This window comes from Gobio gobio (genome assembly GCF_949357685.1).
Source record: "Gobio gobio genome assembly, chromosome: 14".
NCBI classification, from domain to species: Eukaryota; Metazoa; Chordata; class Actinopteri; order Cypriniformes; family Gobionidae; genus Gobio; species Gobio gobio.
Genome location: NC_137107.1, coordinates 48,159,952 through 48,178,058, shown reverse-complemented (window position 1 = coordinate 48,178,058; position 18,107 = coordinate 48,159,952). Strand labels below are relative to the sequence as shown.

The 18,107-nt window shown below is 35.8% G+C and overlaps 1 protein-coding gene across 1 annotated transcript; it reads right to left on the bottom strand.

The window, feature by feature from the left end:
* Positions 1-12,313: 12,313 nt before the first annotated feature.
* Positions 12,314-16,647, bottom strand: LOC307136855 (urokinase plasminogen activator surface receptor-like). The gene is made up of 5 exons (XM_079834177.1): positions 16,167-16,647; positions 15,968-16,078; positions 15,467-15,598; positions 13,175-13,285; positions 12,314-13,022 (listed from the first exon to the last, which is right to left on the bottom strand). Exons 1-5 carry the CDS (start codon positions 16,213-16,215, stop codon positions 12,802-12,804), a joined length of 624 nt encoding a protein of 207 aa, XP_079690303.1. The 5' UTR covers positions 16,216-16,647; the 3' UTR covers positions 12,314-12,801.
* Between the last annotated feature and the right edge of the window lie 1,460 nt (positions 16,648-18,107).

Sequence of the window (18,107 nt, the reverse complement as noted above, 5' to 3'; positions counted from 1 at the left end):
GCTGTAACAATAACATTTATTTAGGAGCTCAGCAAGCAATCAAATTCTTTGGCGTAGGCCCCATTCGTAATTCGCATTCCGAGGGAACAGAATCTGCGTATCCTGCCTGAAGACGAAGGTAGGGGCGCAGCCCAACCCCGCGAAGTAAGGAAGGGGGCCATCTGGTGGTGGTGTGGTAGATGGAGGAAAAGAACATCCTGAAGTCTTCGGGGTAGAGGGGAGAGCCCATCTGGTGGTGTTGAGGATGATAGGAGGGCCCGACTGGTGGTGTAGGGGGGGATGGAGGAAAGGTCCCATCTTGGTGGTGGTGGGGAGGATGGTGGCGCTGAAGCGACGGTATCTGCGAACTCAGACATGAGTAATTCCTTTCTATGCTACAGAAAAAGGATACACAGCAAATTCAGTTTTTTGGAATAAACTCCCTGTTAGTTAAAATCAACTGAATCTGAGTGTACATGCGTGACCATCAAATTAACTCCAGCGCAGAGTTAAAAAAACTCTGCTCTTGGAGTTGATTTTTTAACACTTTTTCAGAGTTAAAATTTAACTATTTCTGGAGTTCAAATACTAATCCTACAGAGAGTAACTGTAACTCTGAAATGTAGTTAATTATAATATAAACTCCTTACCAGTGTTAAAAATTAACACTTAAAACATATTTTATTTAACACTTCTTAGAGTTAACATTTATATGTGGAAATGATTACATTGAACACCATACTCTTGATTTACTGCCTTTATTTGAGCGAATTCATACATTGTTTCAGAAATGCAATGCATGGACACACTTTTAAAACAATTGCTGTCATAAAATACTGTAAAATCTTAACAGCAAAACATAGGCAGCTAACAGTGAATTAGTAAAATTGAAACATTGTCAACAACACAATGTTTTTTTATAAAATCAAGCCTGCAGGATTATTTAAAATAGTGCAGTAGGATTGTGTAGCCTGAGGTAGATACTTATAGTAACAAGGAACAACTTCACAGTAAATTCATTTAAATCAGAAATCAACATCACAGTAAATTCATTTAGATAAGAAATCAACTTCACAGTAAATTCATTTAAATCAAAAATCAACATCACAGTAAATTCATTTAAATCAGAAATCAGATAATGCAACTCTCTGATACAACATAAAATTGTGAATCACAACCGTATGACATTTGGGCATCAAAAGATTTGAAATGTCTTAATCTTTCCTGTTCGATAACCAATATCTTCCTTGGTAAGTTTTCAGTAACTTGAAATGCATGGAAGTGGTCATGGAAACATGTTTCATGCTCAATCAAAACAAAAAACACTTTACCATTGTGTAAAATGATGGAGGTTATTTTGCTGAAAAATGGCATGTTTTCATCAGTACCTGTGCAAACAAAAAGTCCAACACGATACTCAACACCACAACATTTTACCCACTTAGTGAGATTGACAGTGGCTTGTGAATCAACATGGAGAGATGCAGTTACATTTTCTGAAAATTCAAGCGTCTCAAGTGAACACATTTTGACTGGACCAGACTCAACTGCTTTTAAAGACAAGCATTCCCAATGATATGCTACTGCAAATTGGTGTTTATTTGCGAGCGACACAGTCAAATTTTTGAAGTTCTTCACAGAATCTTTAAAAAATTTGTGCTTTGCTTCGAATCTCATGGTCCAGATATGAATGAGTGGTCCAATCTTTCTAATGCACCTTGGGTAGTGGACCATGAAATGATGTTTTGGAAGCAAGTTTCTTGATGGGTACAGTTCTTTGAAGAGCTGATGATGTTCTATAATAAGGTGCTTTAAATACACTGTCATCCCCTCAGTGATTGAGTAAGAGAACACAATGTTTATGATGTTCAACAATAAGAGCAACAAGCGCCAGTGCAAATCATCCTCTGGTACCAGGTCACCAAATATCAAAGGTATGTTTGTGACTAAACACAGTGATTGCAATGCATTTAAGCCTAATCCATGTCCTCCAGTGTCAAGATTAATATTTGTTGGCTTGTTTTTAGTTTCCAGATAGCCATAATTAAAAGCATACATCCTGTTTAACAAGCTTTCTTTCGAGATGAAATTTTCAATTAGATAGTCAAAAAGTAGTTTGATCTCATATTGACCAACCCCTTCCAAAATATCGTGCATTATGTCAACAGCATAGTTTTCCCCTGTATTGAAATACTGCAAAGTATTGAGCATGCTTTTCCTCTTGATGCCAAAAGAAGAGGTTAGTGTTGGATCATCTACCAAACTAGCATAATGCTGATCATTCAGTGCTGGTGATCTTAAAGTCAAATTTGGGTCATCCTCTGAGAAAATGGTCTGAGCTGAAGATTTATCAATTAAGCAAAATCGACAGAAATAATTTGCATTAAATGATTCCAAGAACCCAAGAATGCTATGCATACCCAAGTTATCACCAGTAATTTGAGCAAGTGTGCCATGTACAGGTTGTTCAGAAAATGGAACCGCAACCCCAACAGTTTCTAATATTTTCAAGTCCCTTATTAAAGGTTTCAGCATTTCATCAATCCCATATTTCTTAACATCTTGAGCATGAAACAAAGATACCAAATGGATGTTCATGAGGGCAGAATTCACCTTTGGAGCAAGATTTCTGAGAATAAAGTAAAGGCAACCAACTTTATGAATACCTTTTTTGGAGCCAAGAGGATTTGCACATTCAAACTCATCAAAGTACAATTGAATTTGGAGAGCAAACTTATTAGTCGAAAATAATGGATGATTTTTAAAGTAGCTACCGTCACAGAAGTCTTCATATATATCAGACTGAGTACATGTTTGCATCATCTCACAAATGTTTTCGTTTCTGAAAATGAGTGTTTTCAAAATTGGAATATATATGAATTTATCATTAATAGGAACTTGTTCATAAGTTCCAGTTTTGTTATTTCGTCTAGTATCATACCTAACACCAAGGTGCAGTTCCACTGGCTCTACTACTCCCCATTTGTCTCTGAAATACTTCTTCCATTTGGTATCAGTGTTCAATTGGCAGAAAGGGTTGTCCAAACTTTTAAATAACTCTTCTATGTCTGGTCTGGATGGATTGTTATCTGGGAGTAAGTTTAAAACATGGTCCTTAATATTAGACTGCAGATCTTCCACAAATTCCTCCAAATTCTCAATTGTGGAAAGAACTACAGTATTTGGTACACCACTACCCAAAAGCTTTGCTATTATAGATGCACACATATCTTTCTTGTGAGTGGATACTGAAGGCCCTGCTTCAACATTTTGGCACTGAGATGAAGTAGAGGGAATTTCATCATTTAAGGAATGAGAATTGTGTTTTTCATTTTCATAACTGGAAGGGGTCTCGTTAGGAACACATCTGTCACCAATTGAAGAATGTATCTTAACGAGATGTCTCCTAAATCCAGAATAACTAGAGAATTGCAAGCAACAACCTACTTGAGCACATTTCAGTCTTAGATTTTTCCCAGGATACATTCCATGAATTAGTTTGAGGTGCCTGAATAAAAGCAAAGCTGAACCAAAGGATGATGTGCAGAGGAAACAACTTAACATTTTGGTTGAATTAGACAATTACTGCTTGTTCAACAGCTTTGCTCTCAGTTCTTTGACTTTTGGAGTTTCTTCAGTTGTACCTATATCAATATTGTACACAGTAGTCTGCAAAAATGTGTACAGGCTGGACAGAGCATCATCATACTTCACACTGAAAACAAAATGGCACTTGAACAGCTCGTCAAAAGCACCCAAGGATGTACATGACTGACAAGGCAGAAGTTTTTTGTCCAAGACAATGTAAAAGGTGAAAACCTGTGCTTTTGAAGTCCCTGAAGCAAGAAGGTATGGCTGAGGGTTTCCTTCAGTGGTCAGGAGATGATCCTCAAGGCTTTGGCATGACTAAAACACAACATAAATGTCCCTTTATAAACAATTTGTTTAAAATAGGCATTATTTGGAATAGGATAGTGTTGTCTTAACAAACCTTCAAAAATTTCACCAGATGATCTGTGGCCTCTCCAACACTGATCTTCTTGGGCCGCTTTCTTCCAGCTGGTTGTGGAGTGAGAAGATGCAGCAGGACAAGTAGAGAAGCCATGTCGCTGTCCCATTCTGAAGACAGAAAATAACAGTAGTTCAAACTAGTGTGTTTATGGCATCTCTAAATTACCCCTGTGTATTGTGTATCATAATATCTTAAAATTACAAACTATTCGTTGGGTAATTACAATGTTCTTACAAGCAGCATGATTTTTTTAAAATTAAATAGTTATGAACAGCATTCACAAAACATGAATTTAAAGATGAGCTTTTGTAATAAACTAAATTAAGAATTAACTGTGTATTAAGTGTTTTTAGCAGACTTTTAGGGGAAAATACTTTTGGGAAATAATCAATAAAAACTTTTAACCAGAAGATTGATTTACTCAAGTAACAATATTACTATTTTGATGATAACTGTACCTGGATCATCAGTAGTGTCAGATTCTTCATTCAGTGCAGCTTTCAGATGCTGTTTTAGGAGAGCAGTCTCTTTAAGGTTCCTGGCCTCCTGAATGACTTTTTCTTTAAAACTGGTGTTCCATTTTTCCAGGAACCTTGAAGCAACCTCTGCTCCAAACATCACTGAGAAGTCTTGCAAAATCTAATTAAAAAAGGAAAGATAAACATTCAGACACCTAAAGTAACATGTTTGTATTAAAATTTTGCATCTGACATTCTTATTTAATACTTACCAGTCCTTTGATGTCCAAGAAACGAGGAAACATTTGTAGTACATCAGCAGAGTGCTGTGGGTCGTGGAAAATCTGCTGACGGTAGTGGAAAGTTTCTCTCATCTTCTGGAACACTAAGTCACGGTCAGTTGTGTGGTGGAGGAGAGATATGGCTTCCATACATTCATCTCCCATTCGCTGGTCATCTATGGTTCCAATCGTTCTTGATGATGTGGGACCTCCTTTTAGCTCCACTCGGTTCTGTGATGTAGAGGAGGTTCTGGATTTACGTTGCACGGTCTTTATGCGCCACTCAAGAAAGCCTTTGTTGCTCTGAATGTCAAAAAAATGTTCCTGGGGGGGGAAGCAGTATGTTATGTTGAACAAAATAATACCATTGCAGTGGCTCAAAAGCATATAAGAAAAATATTTTTGAAAAAAAACTTACATATCCTTTTTTAGAGTATGGGTCTTTCAAAGATGGGAACAGTGACACAATCCCAAGGGCATGGAACTCCTTTGTTGCTTTACTAACAGCTCTCCTGCAAAAGTGAAAACATTTGTATTTAGATTCTTGTCTGATTTTTAATGGGAAAAAAAAGATAAAGTCATGCCTTCTTTAAAGGGTTAGTTCACCCAAAAATGAAAATTCTGTCATTAATTACTTACCCTCATGTCATTTGACACCCGAAAGACCTCCGTTCGTCTTCGGAACAGAAATTAAGATATTTTAGTTGAAATCTGATGGCTCTGAAAGGCCTCCATTGGCACAATGCACGGTTCACTATCAAGACCCATAACAGGCACTAAAAACGTTGTTACAAAGTCCATCTCACCACAGTGGCTCTACAATAATTTTACGAAGCGACGACAATAGTTTTTGTGCGCAAAAAAAATCTAAATAGCGACTTCATTCCACAAGTTCTTGTCTTCCGTGTAGGTCTCGGACGTGAACTCATGAAGCACCACGACGTATGCGCGAGAATATGACGCAGATCCGGCGTTTCGGACACGTGACCCAGAAGCGAGGAGGAGATTTGTTTACAAGCAGAGGAAGACGCGCGTATCTAAGCTGTTGAATTCTACATTGATCGTGCTTTAGGTCTCAGCGTAGTGCTCAAAATGGGACTAAAGTGTGCATTTCATGGATTCCCGAACGCCAGCGCTATGTCATATTCTCGCGCATGCGTCGTGGTGCTTCGTGAGTTCACGGCAGAGGCCAAAACGGAAAACAAGGACGTGTTGAATAAAGTCGTTATTTTTATATATTTTTTTGCGCACAAAAACTATTGTCGTCGCTTCGTAAAATTATTGTAGAGCCACTGTAGTGAGATGGACTTTGTAACGACGTTTTTAGTACCTTTTATGGGTCTTGTGAGCGTGAATGTACTGAATGCTAATGGAGGCCTTTCTGAAGCCTTTCTCAGCCATCAGCTTTACACTAAAATATCTTCATTTGTGTTCTGAAGATGAACAAAGGTCTTACGGGTGTCCAACGACATGAGGGTGAGTAATTAATGACATCATTTTAATTTTTGGGTGAACTAACCCTTTAATCTAATAACAAAGATCTATTTGTGCACAAGTTAAAAAAAAGAACCTTTCTTGCATGGACACTGTCCATTAAAGGTTGAATCATTTGAGATCCAGAATCACTGCTGTTTAAGCTGCTTGAGACAGACAATGTATCTGTTAGACTTAGGGAGGAGGAACCTTCAACCCCTTGCTGCAGGACAGTCAAATCTGAAGATCACAAAAACACAGCACAAGGCATATAATCTAGCAAAACTATCATATGTACCAGGGTGGATATTCCCAGGGTCAGACAAAATAATCACATTGCATAAAACTCTGCTTACCACAAGTAGTGAGAGCAACATATTCTTCTGTCAGACTCAGATTTGAGGAGGCACCAAGCTCTGTCAGGTCTGAGAAGTCAGCAGAGTTCCTGGATGTTCCAGTATATGGGAGTTCTGAAATGCACACATTTTGTTTCTGAGTCAAGATACAAACTCTCAAAATATATATAAAACAAAACGTTCTTAAATATCCTACCATCATCAGTGTGGACGAAAAAACTAATTTCTTTGGTTGTTGCAAGTTCTGGAAAGACATCCTCATCCACCTCTATGCCCTGGTCATCTGTGACTTTTAGTGTTGTATTCTCAGGTATCAGAAACTTCTGCTGGACTACACCATAATATCAACAACGTTTTTTACAAAAGAAATTACAAAATTACTGTTACATACTCTTTATTAAAGTCCTCGTGAAATCAAAATTGATCATATTTACTTTGTTAGCGCAAATTGCTAGTTTTGTGGTGAACAATCCATCCGTGCAAGTCCTCTCATACAGCCTCTCACGACATACAACTCACCTCCACTGAGAAAATCTGAGAAACATATTTCTTCCAGTTTTACATACTTCTTCTTCCCTTGAAAATTCACTTTTATTAACATTGTGACCTGACATTAAAGAAAAAAAAACATGTAATTTATGATAACAGCTAATGTTTGTGATTGAGAATGCAAAAATATATTTAAGCTGAAAATCACGCACTCATGCATCACGACTAAAACGTATATGATATACGTTGGCCTGCAATGATTTGAATTGTAACAGCTATGATATACGTTACAATTCAAATAATTGCTGGCCAACACATCACGGCTCAATTATTTTATTATCCAGGTAACGTAATTTAGACACTGCAGTTTAGTACGTCTGTAAAACATTAGGCTATCTGACAGACAAGGGCTGCATTACGTTACCTCGTCGACATTAAAGTTAACGTTAGTTTGTGGAAGCTGAACAGGCTTCTTAAGCTGAGTTGCCACTTCAATTTTGACGGCAAAACACTCATTTTCAGAAACACTTTCCACACGGTGAATGGAAAGACGGTTAGCTCGTTTACATCGACAAAAAGCCCGCGCAAATAGCCATTTCAAATTTTGAAACAAGTTATACGTTCATACGTTGCGGTCGTTGCCATTAGAACACAGTAAATAACGTAACAGCTACGACAGAACGTGTTTGTCAGAAAATATAGAACATGTTGACATTTTTTGGTATATATATATATAGACTTTTACCTACCTCACGACGAAGCACATCAGTCCTATTTGTGCTGCAGAACCAGTGTCGTGACGCACTTCTCAAAATGTAACTCCAGATGTAGTGTTAAAACACGCTCCTGAACACCAATGAATGAACGCCAAAATACAACACAGCCAGGGAGTATCCAATAACACACGCGGTAGTCAAAATTTAAAAAATAACTCAAAAAATTTAACTCTTTCACACTTTTTTGTTTAACTCATGATTTTAAAACTCCTGAAATTTGCTGTGTATGATTGGATAGATGAGCAGGTAATAAGTGACATAATGATTGAGTCTTCCTGGCAGAACTTGCGCTGGCTTCATTTCCATTTTTTTATCTTGGCTAACGTGGCAGAAACGTTGTAGGCACGTCCTCAAAAGACGTAGCTATTTATCCCACGGAGAACGTTGTAGTGACGTCCACTGGTCTCCAGATATTTTTCCAGATAATTGCATTACAAGTATTATCTTTATGATGTATGCCATTTGAATATTATATGTGACATTTACTTAATTCATCAATGTTTCTCACTGTAGAATATGAGATCCAGGGGGTGGAGTTGGATCGCGATCCAGGGTGCCGAGCTAGAACAAGAACTCCTCCCACTGCATTTTGATTGGTCGACAGATTCCACCTCATAATTACTCATGTTGTTGCTGTAGCGCTTCCGCATTGAGTCAGTACTAAAGAAATGTATTGTTTTGTCGGAAAAACAAACGTAATAATTTTAATAATGTTTAAAATGGTTAGTTACAAACACTGTAGTTTGTACATTGTGTGAATTTGCACCTATAATTATGTACAGTGGTGGCCAATAACCAATTCTTTTATTGGAATATTTTCACTTGGAGAAACGTTTGCTTTTATTGCAAAACATAAAAAAATCTTACCTTTCACCTTCCCAGAAAAGCCTGTTATTCATTGTGACATGCAAGAATAAATATTTATTTAAAAGATGTGTATTCATTGATTGGCTGATCCTTTACCACTCTCAGTAGTTCACATGCACCTTGACTTGAGTAGATTAATAAATAGGCACTTCTACATATATCAGAGTAATCTTAATTCAAGTTCTCTTTCTATTTGAAGTAGAAAATGTGTGCTTTTTCCACCACTGATTATGCATATTATAAAAATGTTTGTGACTAAATTATTGCAGCAGTCTGGTTGTCCTCTGTAACTTTATACATAAATTACTTCACATGGGCATCTGACTTAATTTATATAATATAATAAGAACATCTCACTTACATAAATGCATGCAAAATGCATTAACAGCATAATGAAATTATTAACACACAAGGTAAAACAGACACTGAATGTAGTGTTAAAGGATTTTATAGGACATGATGTGACGCGGGGGAAGTGTAAACCTGCCACTGTAATAAAGCCATGCTTTGAGCGCACACGTTGGAAATCTCTCCCCGTGTTTAATTGTTAAGTTAGAACCACTTAACTCTACATGGTGTCAGAAGTGGGATCCGAACCCACACCTCCATTCGAAGACCAGAATTTAAGTCTGGAAGACTCAACATATTTCAACATGAAATAAACAATAATGAATAAATAAACAAACACTTGTGCATACTTTACAGACTTTCATTCCACAGGGGAATGCAGGAAACCAAGTCACTGGTCTGACTGAGTCATTGAATCATTCATTCAAATCGATTGTTTCAGAAATGTTGATTCTTTCAGGAACGAAACTTGTTGTTCAGACATGCACAATGGTTCTGATGAGGTTTTGTTTGAAACTATTTAATTTCATGTGTCTAAAATGTAAGCTATACTTAATAACAACTGTTCTATAATATCAAGATCACATTTGAAATATGCGTTTTGGCGAGAAACAGCACTCTTTCTAGTGTGATAGCTTTGCTGAACTATATCGTTATAAATATAGAAATCAAAAACTCATTATTGGGGCTTTTTTACCACTATAACTTAATTTGGGGGGGCATTTTTGTTAATTTAATGGCACTTTTTTTTTTGCCACAAGCCCCTGTTAATTTCAGTCCCTGGTGTGCGTCAATCAAAATCCAAGAGGAATGAAATTATAGACTAATTCCTTTTTTGAGAAAGTAGCCTAAACTGTCAGATTAAAACTTTAATAAGTTTAATAAGAGAAAAGGTTTGTAGCCCAATTACAGTTAAATTCCTTACTGAAGGTTTATTCATTTAAAATGTATGCATTACTTTATAAAAATAGCATAGCGTTTATAAACCAGTGGAAACGGGGTGCTGCCTACTTTCCACACCCATACTTGTGTATAAAATAATTGTGTGTGTGTGTGTGTGTGTTATGTGCAGGGTAGGCAAGGAAGAGGAGAGGGAGAGATGAATCCAAATTGCAGCCAAAATTTAGTTTATTAAACAATTAAACTGAAAAAAAAACTATCCAAAACCAGAAACATACACTCAAAAAAATTACTCTTTGAATGAACATAAAACAATCATGGAAAGTATTTCCACATGATTAACTTGCTTTATTTCAGCGTTATGCAATTATGTTATTCCAATTTAATGTACTTACGTTGGGTCAACTTAATTTATTAAGGTTGATTCAATTTATTTACTATGGTTAGCCACAGCTTAATTTAATAGTGTCAGCCCAACTAATTTGCAATGTTTTGAACCAACTCATATATTTAAGTTAGCCTAACAAAAGTGCTTAATGCTGAAAGAAAGCCATTTAATCACATGGAAATCCTTTCCATGATTTAATTACATTAATTCAAAGAATAGCTTTTGAGTGCGTTTACAAAACCTTTTACAAGATTGTTTTGGCTAGCCAGAATATGGTTTTGTTACATCCATGGCATGCCCAGATTAGATTTATATTATTAAAACAACTTTAATACTTATTAGTAGGTCCTCACCCCAAGCACATGCTCTACACTTCACCACAATGGTAACCTCCAAAAACACTAACATAAAACAAACTTTTAAATACTAACATAACCAAACATTAAGCATTAAAAAGTCTCTCAATTTTCTCATCTTGTTAAAAATGCATCAAATTGCACTTTATTTAAACATTTACTCTCCGAATTCAGCCCCTTTGCAAAGCATGATGGGAAGTGAAAGTCTTATTTCTTTGGGTTACTTGATTGAAACATGTTATTTCAAAATGAAAACATCAAGTAATGTCAAAGAGTAACGGTTTTAAGTCAGTTTAACATGAATCAATTTCATTTGAACCAGAAACCTAATATAATGGTGTTAAATCAAGATTAAATGCTGAAATAAAGTGAACAGCATCATAAAATATTTTTTTTGAGTGCAGTGATATCATAGTGTATTATTTGAATCCATTGAACACTTGTTCTGAACACACAGTCAGTGTGATATCATAGTGTATTATTTGAATCCATTGAACACTTGTTCTGAACACACAGTCAGTGTGATATCATAGTGTATTATTTGAATCCATTGAACACTTGTTCTGAACACACAGTCAGTGTGATATCATAGTGTATTATTTGAATCCATTGAACACTTGTTCTGAACACACAGTCAGTGTGATATCATAGTGTATTATTTGAATCCATTGAACACTTGTTCTGAACACACAGTCAGTGTGATATCATAGTGTATTATTTGAATCCATTGAACACTTGTTCTGAACACAGTCAGTGTGATATCATAGTGTATTATTTGAATCCATTGAAAATGATTGATACCTCAGAGAGGTATCATGGAATGCATTTTTTTACACAAATAAAGTGGTTATATTGTGAATATAGATTTTGTTTAACATGTACAATTTTATAAAAAAAAAAAATTTAAATACATTATTTGTAATATCTAAGAAAAAAGTAGTGTTCCTCAAATTCATGTCTGTGGTGTTACAATAATGGATGTGGCCCCTTGAAAAAACAAAATTGCACATTTGTGTAAGAAAAATATCCATATTTCTAACTTTATAGACTAAAATACCTAGCTTCCGGCGGTCAGTGGTACACAAGTCGACTTATGGTAAAAGAGTAACCCCCGACGCTACGTTTTGTTTTGCTCTATCCTCTGCATTTCTGCTTTCGTCAGAGTAATGTAAGTGGATTTTTATCCTTTGAACTGTTACATAATCATGGCATCCGTAATCGCGATTAGAAATTCAAATCATTGTGCAGCCCTACTCGCAGATGAGGAATGCAAACTGAGAGATACCGAAGATCACCCATCATATGTGCAGACTTCCTAATGATCAAAGATCATTTTATGAAATTATCTTTGTAATATGGGATTGTTATTTTTGTAATTGTTTTTATTTTAATTATTTCATAATCTAACTTTAAATTTATTTTGTCTTTGTGACTAATTTAAATCTAGTTTATCTTAGACCATGGGTATATATATATATATATATATATATATATATATATATATATATATATATATATATATATATATATATATTGATGTTTTATTGCAATCAGCAAAATAATTCAGTGTTCTTCGGTGAATCTGCAATAATGCTGAATAATAATAATAATAATAATAATAACATTTAATATAATTCACATTTCACATTTATTTTTATAGCGCTTTTCACAATACATATTGTTTCAAAGCAGCTTTTCAGAAAATGCATGCGTCTACATTACAATTTAAAGTGATTTGTTATCAGAGGAGACTGTGTCCAACTAACTCAGCGATACAGACACGATACAGACCCAAGCAGCAACAAAAAATCAAACACAAATGTTTTGGTCTTGTTATAACCTATATTACGGCTGGCTATATTACGATTTATCAAAATGTATGATTAAAGTAAGGTTTTCCCCAGTTCTGTAATCAGTGAAATCTCAAACTCAATCATTTTATAGCAGAATGCTACCATAAAGGATTTATATAATTACAGATGATAATAGCATAAAGAAAAATAATCTATATATTCAGTAGAGCATGTCATACTGTGGATTCAGAAGAGCTGCTGTATTCTGTGGAGCAGGAAGCAGGAGAGCAGAGAACAGCAGAAGAACAGGAAGCTCTGAGCATTGTTACACATGAAGCTCTCTGTCACGCTTAGCACTGTCATAGCTCTGGGTGACGCTCTGGATGAAGCTGTCAGTGAAGCTCTGGGTGGCGCTTTGGTTGACGCCCTTATCACCGTTACACAGGTTCCCCTCACAACATGAGACGCTTTCAACATTAGTTGAAGCATCACAAATAGATTTAGAGATGCAGCCTTTCACAACCATTGACTGGCCTCCAAAAGTCCCTGATGGAAAGGAAACAAAGGTTTAATCAATCTGAGTTAGTTGGCCATATATGTATCAATTGTATCAATAGTTTAAAAATAAGACCCATTTATGATGATGGAGAGGTACAAATGATGACTTTAATCTTCTTCTTCCTTTAGCAGATTCTCACCTCTATCTGTAATGCAGCGGTCTTCAGTCCCTGAACAGCTCATTATGTTTGAGCAGCTCTTTCCATCACAATAGTAACATTTATTTCCATTGGGGACCATAGTTCTGGGATCTACAGGAGGGAAACTTTTATTTGATTTCCTCTAATATGAAACAACACTCCTTTAGCTGCAAAAATCAAGTCCCAACCTACATTGTTTTCCCCTAACTGAATCACATGGTTTTAAAATGAGTGTTGACTTTAAAGAAGATACACTGTAAAAAAAATCCCCGTAAAATTTACAGTAAAAAACTGCCAGCTGTGGTTGCCAGAACTTTACCGTAAAAAATCCGGCAGTAACGTTTTAGGTTTTTAGGGACATTAGCACCATATAATTTAAAGGTTTATAATGTAACAATTTATGGTAAATAAACATATTTCATTAACTGAAATAATGTTAAATTACCAACCTATTGAAATACTAATATCTGTTATGTACCTTTGATATATACGGACAACCACCAATCACAGTGGTGATGAGAATCACATGATGAATCAAAGCTCATCACAAGCAGCTTTTAAAGCTACACTGTGTAACTTTTTTAGTCTATTCTTAGCTAAAAACACTTAGTTCTTTCAAAAATATATGTGCTCATTAATGTATATTTACTTCTTTCAAGTAATAAAGTATTCTCGTAAGTTTATAATATGCCATTGAAAATACATAAGGTAATGGGATCTAACGGTGGTCGCCATGTTGCTCCTCCATCTTGAAAGTACATTAGCCAACGAGGGACATACCCGTAAATTCAAGCTTCGCCATTCGCGTTTTAACCGGTTTTAACACTGTGCGCGTCAACTTGTTCAGACTTGTCTGGTGCATGCACAGAGAGTTTTCATCTCAGCAGCTCCAGTAACAGAGTTATACGGAGTTTTCCTGGCTTGTTTATTCCTCAAAAGTCTGTTTTTCCTTGTGTGGTATTTCTGTGCGTTAATAACTCCGTAAGTAATAATAGTTATTGTCATTGTGGATGTGTTTCAGAGTGTGTCATCGCGTAATTCAGTTGATGTCACCTCAGAAGTATTTTTGTGTCAACATACAATAGCGTAATGCTCACCTATTTGAATAATCATTCAGTTATTAACAATGTTTATTCGTTTATAGAAAATATTTGCTTGTAATGTATGTTGATGGAAATATGTATCAGGTCTGATCAGCATATTAACACTTGTTATACAGAGCTAAACCTGCGCACACACTTTTGTAACCGGACACCGCTTGTTAGCAGCGGCAGCTCCGCTCCTTTTAATGCAGCTGCATTTAGCGCCTATATATGGTACAATAAGCTCTGGTTTACGGTTACATTATACAAATGTAACTTATAAGTGTAGTTATACAGTTCTTAACTGTGTATATTCTGTCATGTCATTATCATGTATATTTACCATCCTAATTTGTTCTCTCACAGAAACCACATTTATGTACATATCCATGCAAACCTGTTTATGCCTTGCAATTGGATGACTGAATAAACATTACTATCATCAAAGTTCACTCTGGATTAGCTGCAGTTCTTTCTAGCCGAATAATTAGGCCAGTTGAGTTCCAACCATCCCACTGCGCACAGAATATCCCACAGGCACCGTGTCGAATGTGGACGAGGTCGAACAGGAAGCCATATTAATCTTGGACTAAATCGGCCACCGTAGGAGTTAAAACGAAATCGGAATTGAACAGAACAGAAACTAAAATTCACTGGATGGTCATATACCAGTTCACCACTAGATGGGGGAAAATATCACACAGTGTAGCTTTAAGAGGACAATACTAATATATAGAAGGTGCTCAGTGTCATTCACACAAACACTAAACACCATCATGGTAAAACACATGCAATTTAAAAAATGCAATAAACATTAATTTTACAAAATCAAATGAAACATAAAACCATAATGTACATAACTGATAAAAAAAAACACAGAAGAAACATAGTTATTGCAATGAAAATACATCAAATGCGAAGTGTCACGCAGGGAATTCTGGGAATGTCAATTTACGGGTTTTCACTGTAAATTACACAATGACTTGTTCTTTTTCACTTCCAAAAACTGTAAATTTAACGGTATTTTACTGTAAAATTAAATGAAACGTAAGGTTAGATCTATTACAGTTATTCATCGTATATAGTATGGAAACTTTCTGTTAACCAATTAACTGTTTTTCATCATAGCATTTTTACAGTAAAATACTGTTAAAATCACAATCATTTTTTACAGTGTAGTCATTTGCACGTAGTCAGTAAAGAACAATACCTGGAGCATCTTTGGTATTACAAAAGTAAGTGTCACAGCAGGAAGAAGACGTCTTTACCACACCGAAGTTGATGGACCCACTTTGACAGTCAAAGGCACAACCTTTAACCTTCACTTTGGAACTAATGTAACCTGAAAAAACATGAATGAGCAGGAAAGAGCAGTTCAACGGCGCAATGTTTTGATGGAAAATGTATTTATAAATATGTCGAAAAAGAAGCAGTGAGAGTAAAAAAGTGTTTTTTGGATAATATATAATCTCACAGCTATAAAGCTGTGAAAAATTTGTGAAAAATACAAAATGTAGCATTTTCTACTATAACAATCTGAGAGAAAACAAATTAAATATCAGAAGTTTATATAGAATATTCTGTGATTGAAATGGTAAATTCCACCAGGTAACGCGGTGAGATATATTTCCACTGTTGCAGCTCCAGTAAATTATAGCAGCATCTCCAGTCAAAAATAACAGTACTTTTCAATCCATCATATTGGACTTACCAATCTCTGTCACCACTGTTGCACTCTTGCACTTGTAAGCTGTAATGGGGCATCTCACGAGTTTTTCTATACATGACTCCGTGAGGCACTCGTAACAGAGGAGAGAGTGTCCTTTAATAATAATAAAAGAGAGTCAGAGAGAAAGTGAGACATCAAATGATCTGTATTTTTAAGTAACATTATAAAAAGCCATTTCTACCTGCAGTGAAGAGAACGAAGAGAAGAAAAGCTGAGATTTGCAGATCCATCTTTGATCAGAAGGTGAATGAAATAATGTGCCTGTTTCAGCGCCTATTTTATAGCTTATCAAAAGGGGAGGGTCTTCATGTGAAAATTACCAGGAAGACAATTAATTAATAAAACAAGTAGGGATGTAAGCTTGCATAATTGTACTTGTCAGTTAATGTAAATGGCAAGTTTAATAAATTATATCAGTGTTTCTATTTGTAAAGGTGTTATAGGTCTTTTTAAGCCAACCTGTTAACAATTAATCAGAAATTATAGAATTGGTCACGAGAAAATTAAGATTTTTAATTATTCTGGGTGCACTATCCCTTTAACCAAAAAGTTCTTAACCAGTAACATCAAATTAATTTATGTTTTAGATTTGAACACATAAGCTTTCAGATTTGCAAACAGCATTGGTTTTCTGATCCACCAACATCAAACGACTTACCTGCAAAAAAAACAGGAAACTGATTTAGGTCAAAGCTGTTTTTTTTTTCAGTAAGGTACAGAAGGCTTTACCAAAAGAGATTTAACAATTATTGTGAGAGATTTGTACAAACCTAAACCTAACAGTTTTGAAGTGTGTTAATGGTAATTTTTGACCATTCTTCTTGCACTTGTTGCACTTCAAAAGAGTAAAAACACTAACTTGATGATATACATGTTTTCAAAGGGGTGATGAATTGAGAAATCAACTTTCATTTGAGCCTTTGGTATATAAAGGTTCATCGTGATATAAGAATATCCTGCAAATTTCACAGCTGAAAACGTCCTTGTTAGTCAAAGAAAAGCTTTTATAGACACCAGGTGCAGAAAAACTAGAGCTCTCAGAATATGTTGACCACTGCCGTATTGGGACGTAGAAGCACCGCCTCAGGCCCGCCCACCGACTCGTTGAGCGAAACGATGCGGAACCGATTGTAAACAAGATAGAGGTCGAGACTGGATTTGCAGACATATTGAGATTAAAACACAGTGCTGTGTCTTCTATATTGGATCCGACAGGAATGGTGCAACACACTTTTGTGAGTAAAACATGTTTTTTTATGTGTTAGTATTGCATTGTTAGAGATCGTTTGAAATCTATTGATTACATACCTTAGCACGCGGTCACAGGCTGGAGAAGGTGTTAATTATGGGATCAGTTTCCCGCCAAATTTATTGCAGTCACGCATAAAAAAATAATAAGCATGAATCAAAATTTTAAAAGCACATGTGAAAATATAACACACAAAACTGAAAGATCAATGCAAAATTAACCAGAATCACAAACAACGCAGTCACGGAAATAAAAATAATAAGCGTAAATCAAATATTTAAACAAGTTAAAAATTGTATTGCTCAAAACTGAATCATGAATTCAAAATTATCCGAATCGCTCACAAAATCATGTTTTCTGCTCTTATTTGAATTTTTTCTCTTTTCTCCTTTGCTCTTGTTTCCACATTCTGTGCTTGCGTTTTCAAATGTTGCAGTTCAAGTTTCATGTAAATTAGGGGCGGGTCTGAGCATCACCATTGGTCCACTAGTTCTAGATTGACAGCTCATCCTCAAGCCAATCAATTGAAGAGAGAAGTTTACGTCACTCCAATGCGACTCATGCCGCAGTTCAGCCAGCCGCTGTTGAGCTACGAGTATAACGCGTTCTATATCTGCAAGGAAATACATTATTGTATTGTTATGAATATAATCTTAGGACTCTCTTCTTTTGTATGATAGACATTTTAGGGGGGTTTCCTCACAATTAAAGCAGTAAAATGAACATGATCACGACTGGGTGCTTACTGCTTGGCTGTGAGCGAAACGCGTTCACTATAGGCCCAGAGATGCACGGATGGGCTTTTATTTTATCCACAACCGCATCACAAAATCCGTTGGCCCCAATGTTTTTTGACCAATGTTCAAAGCCGCA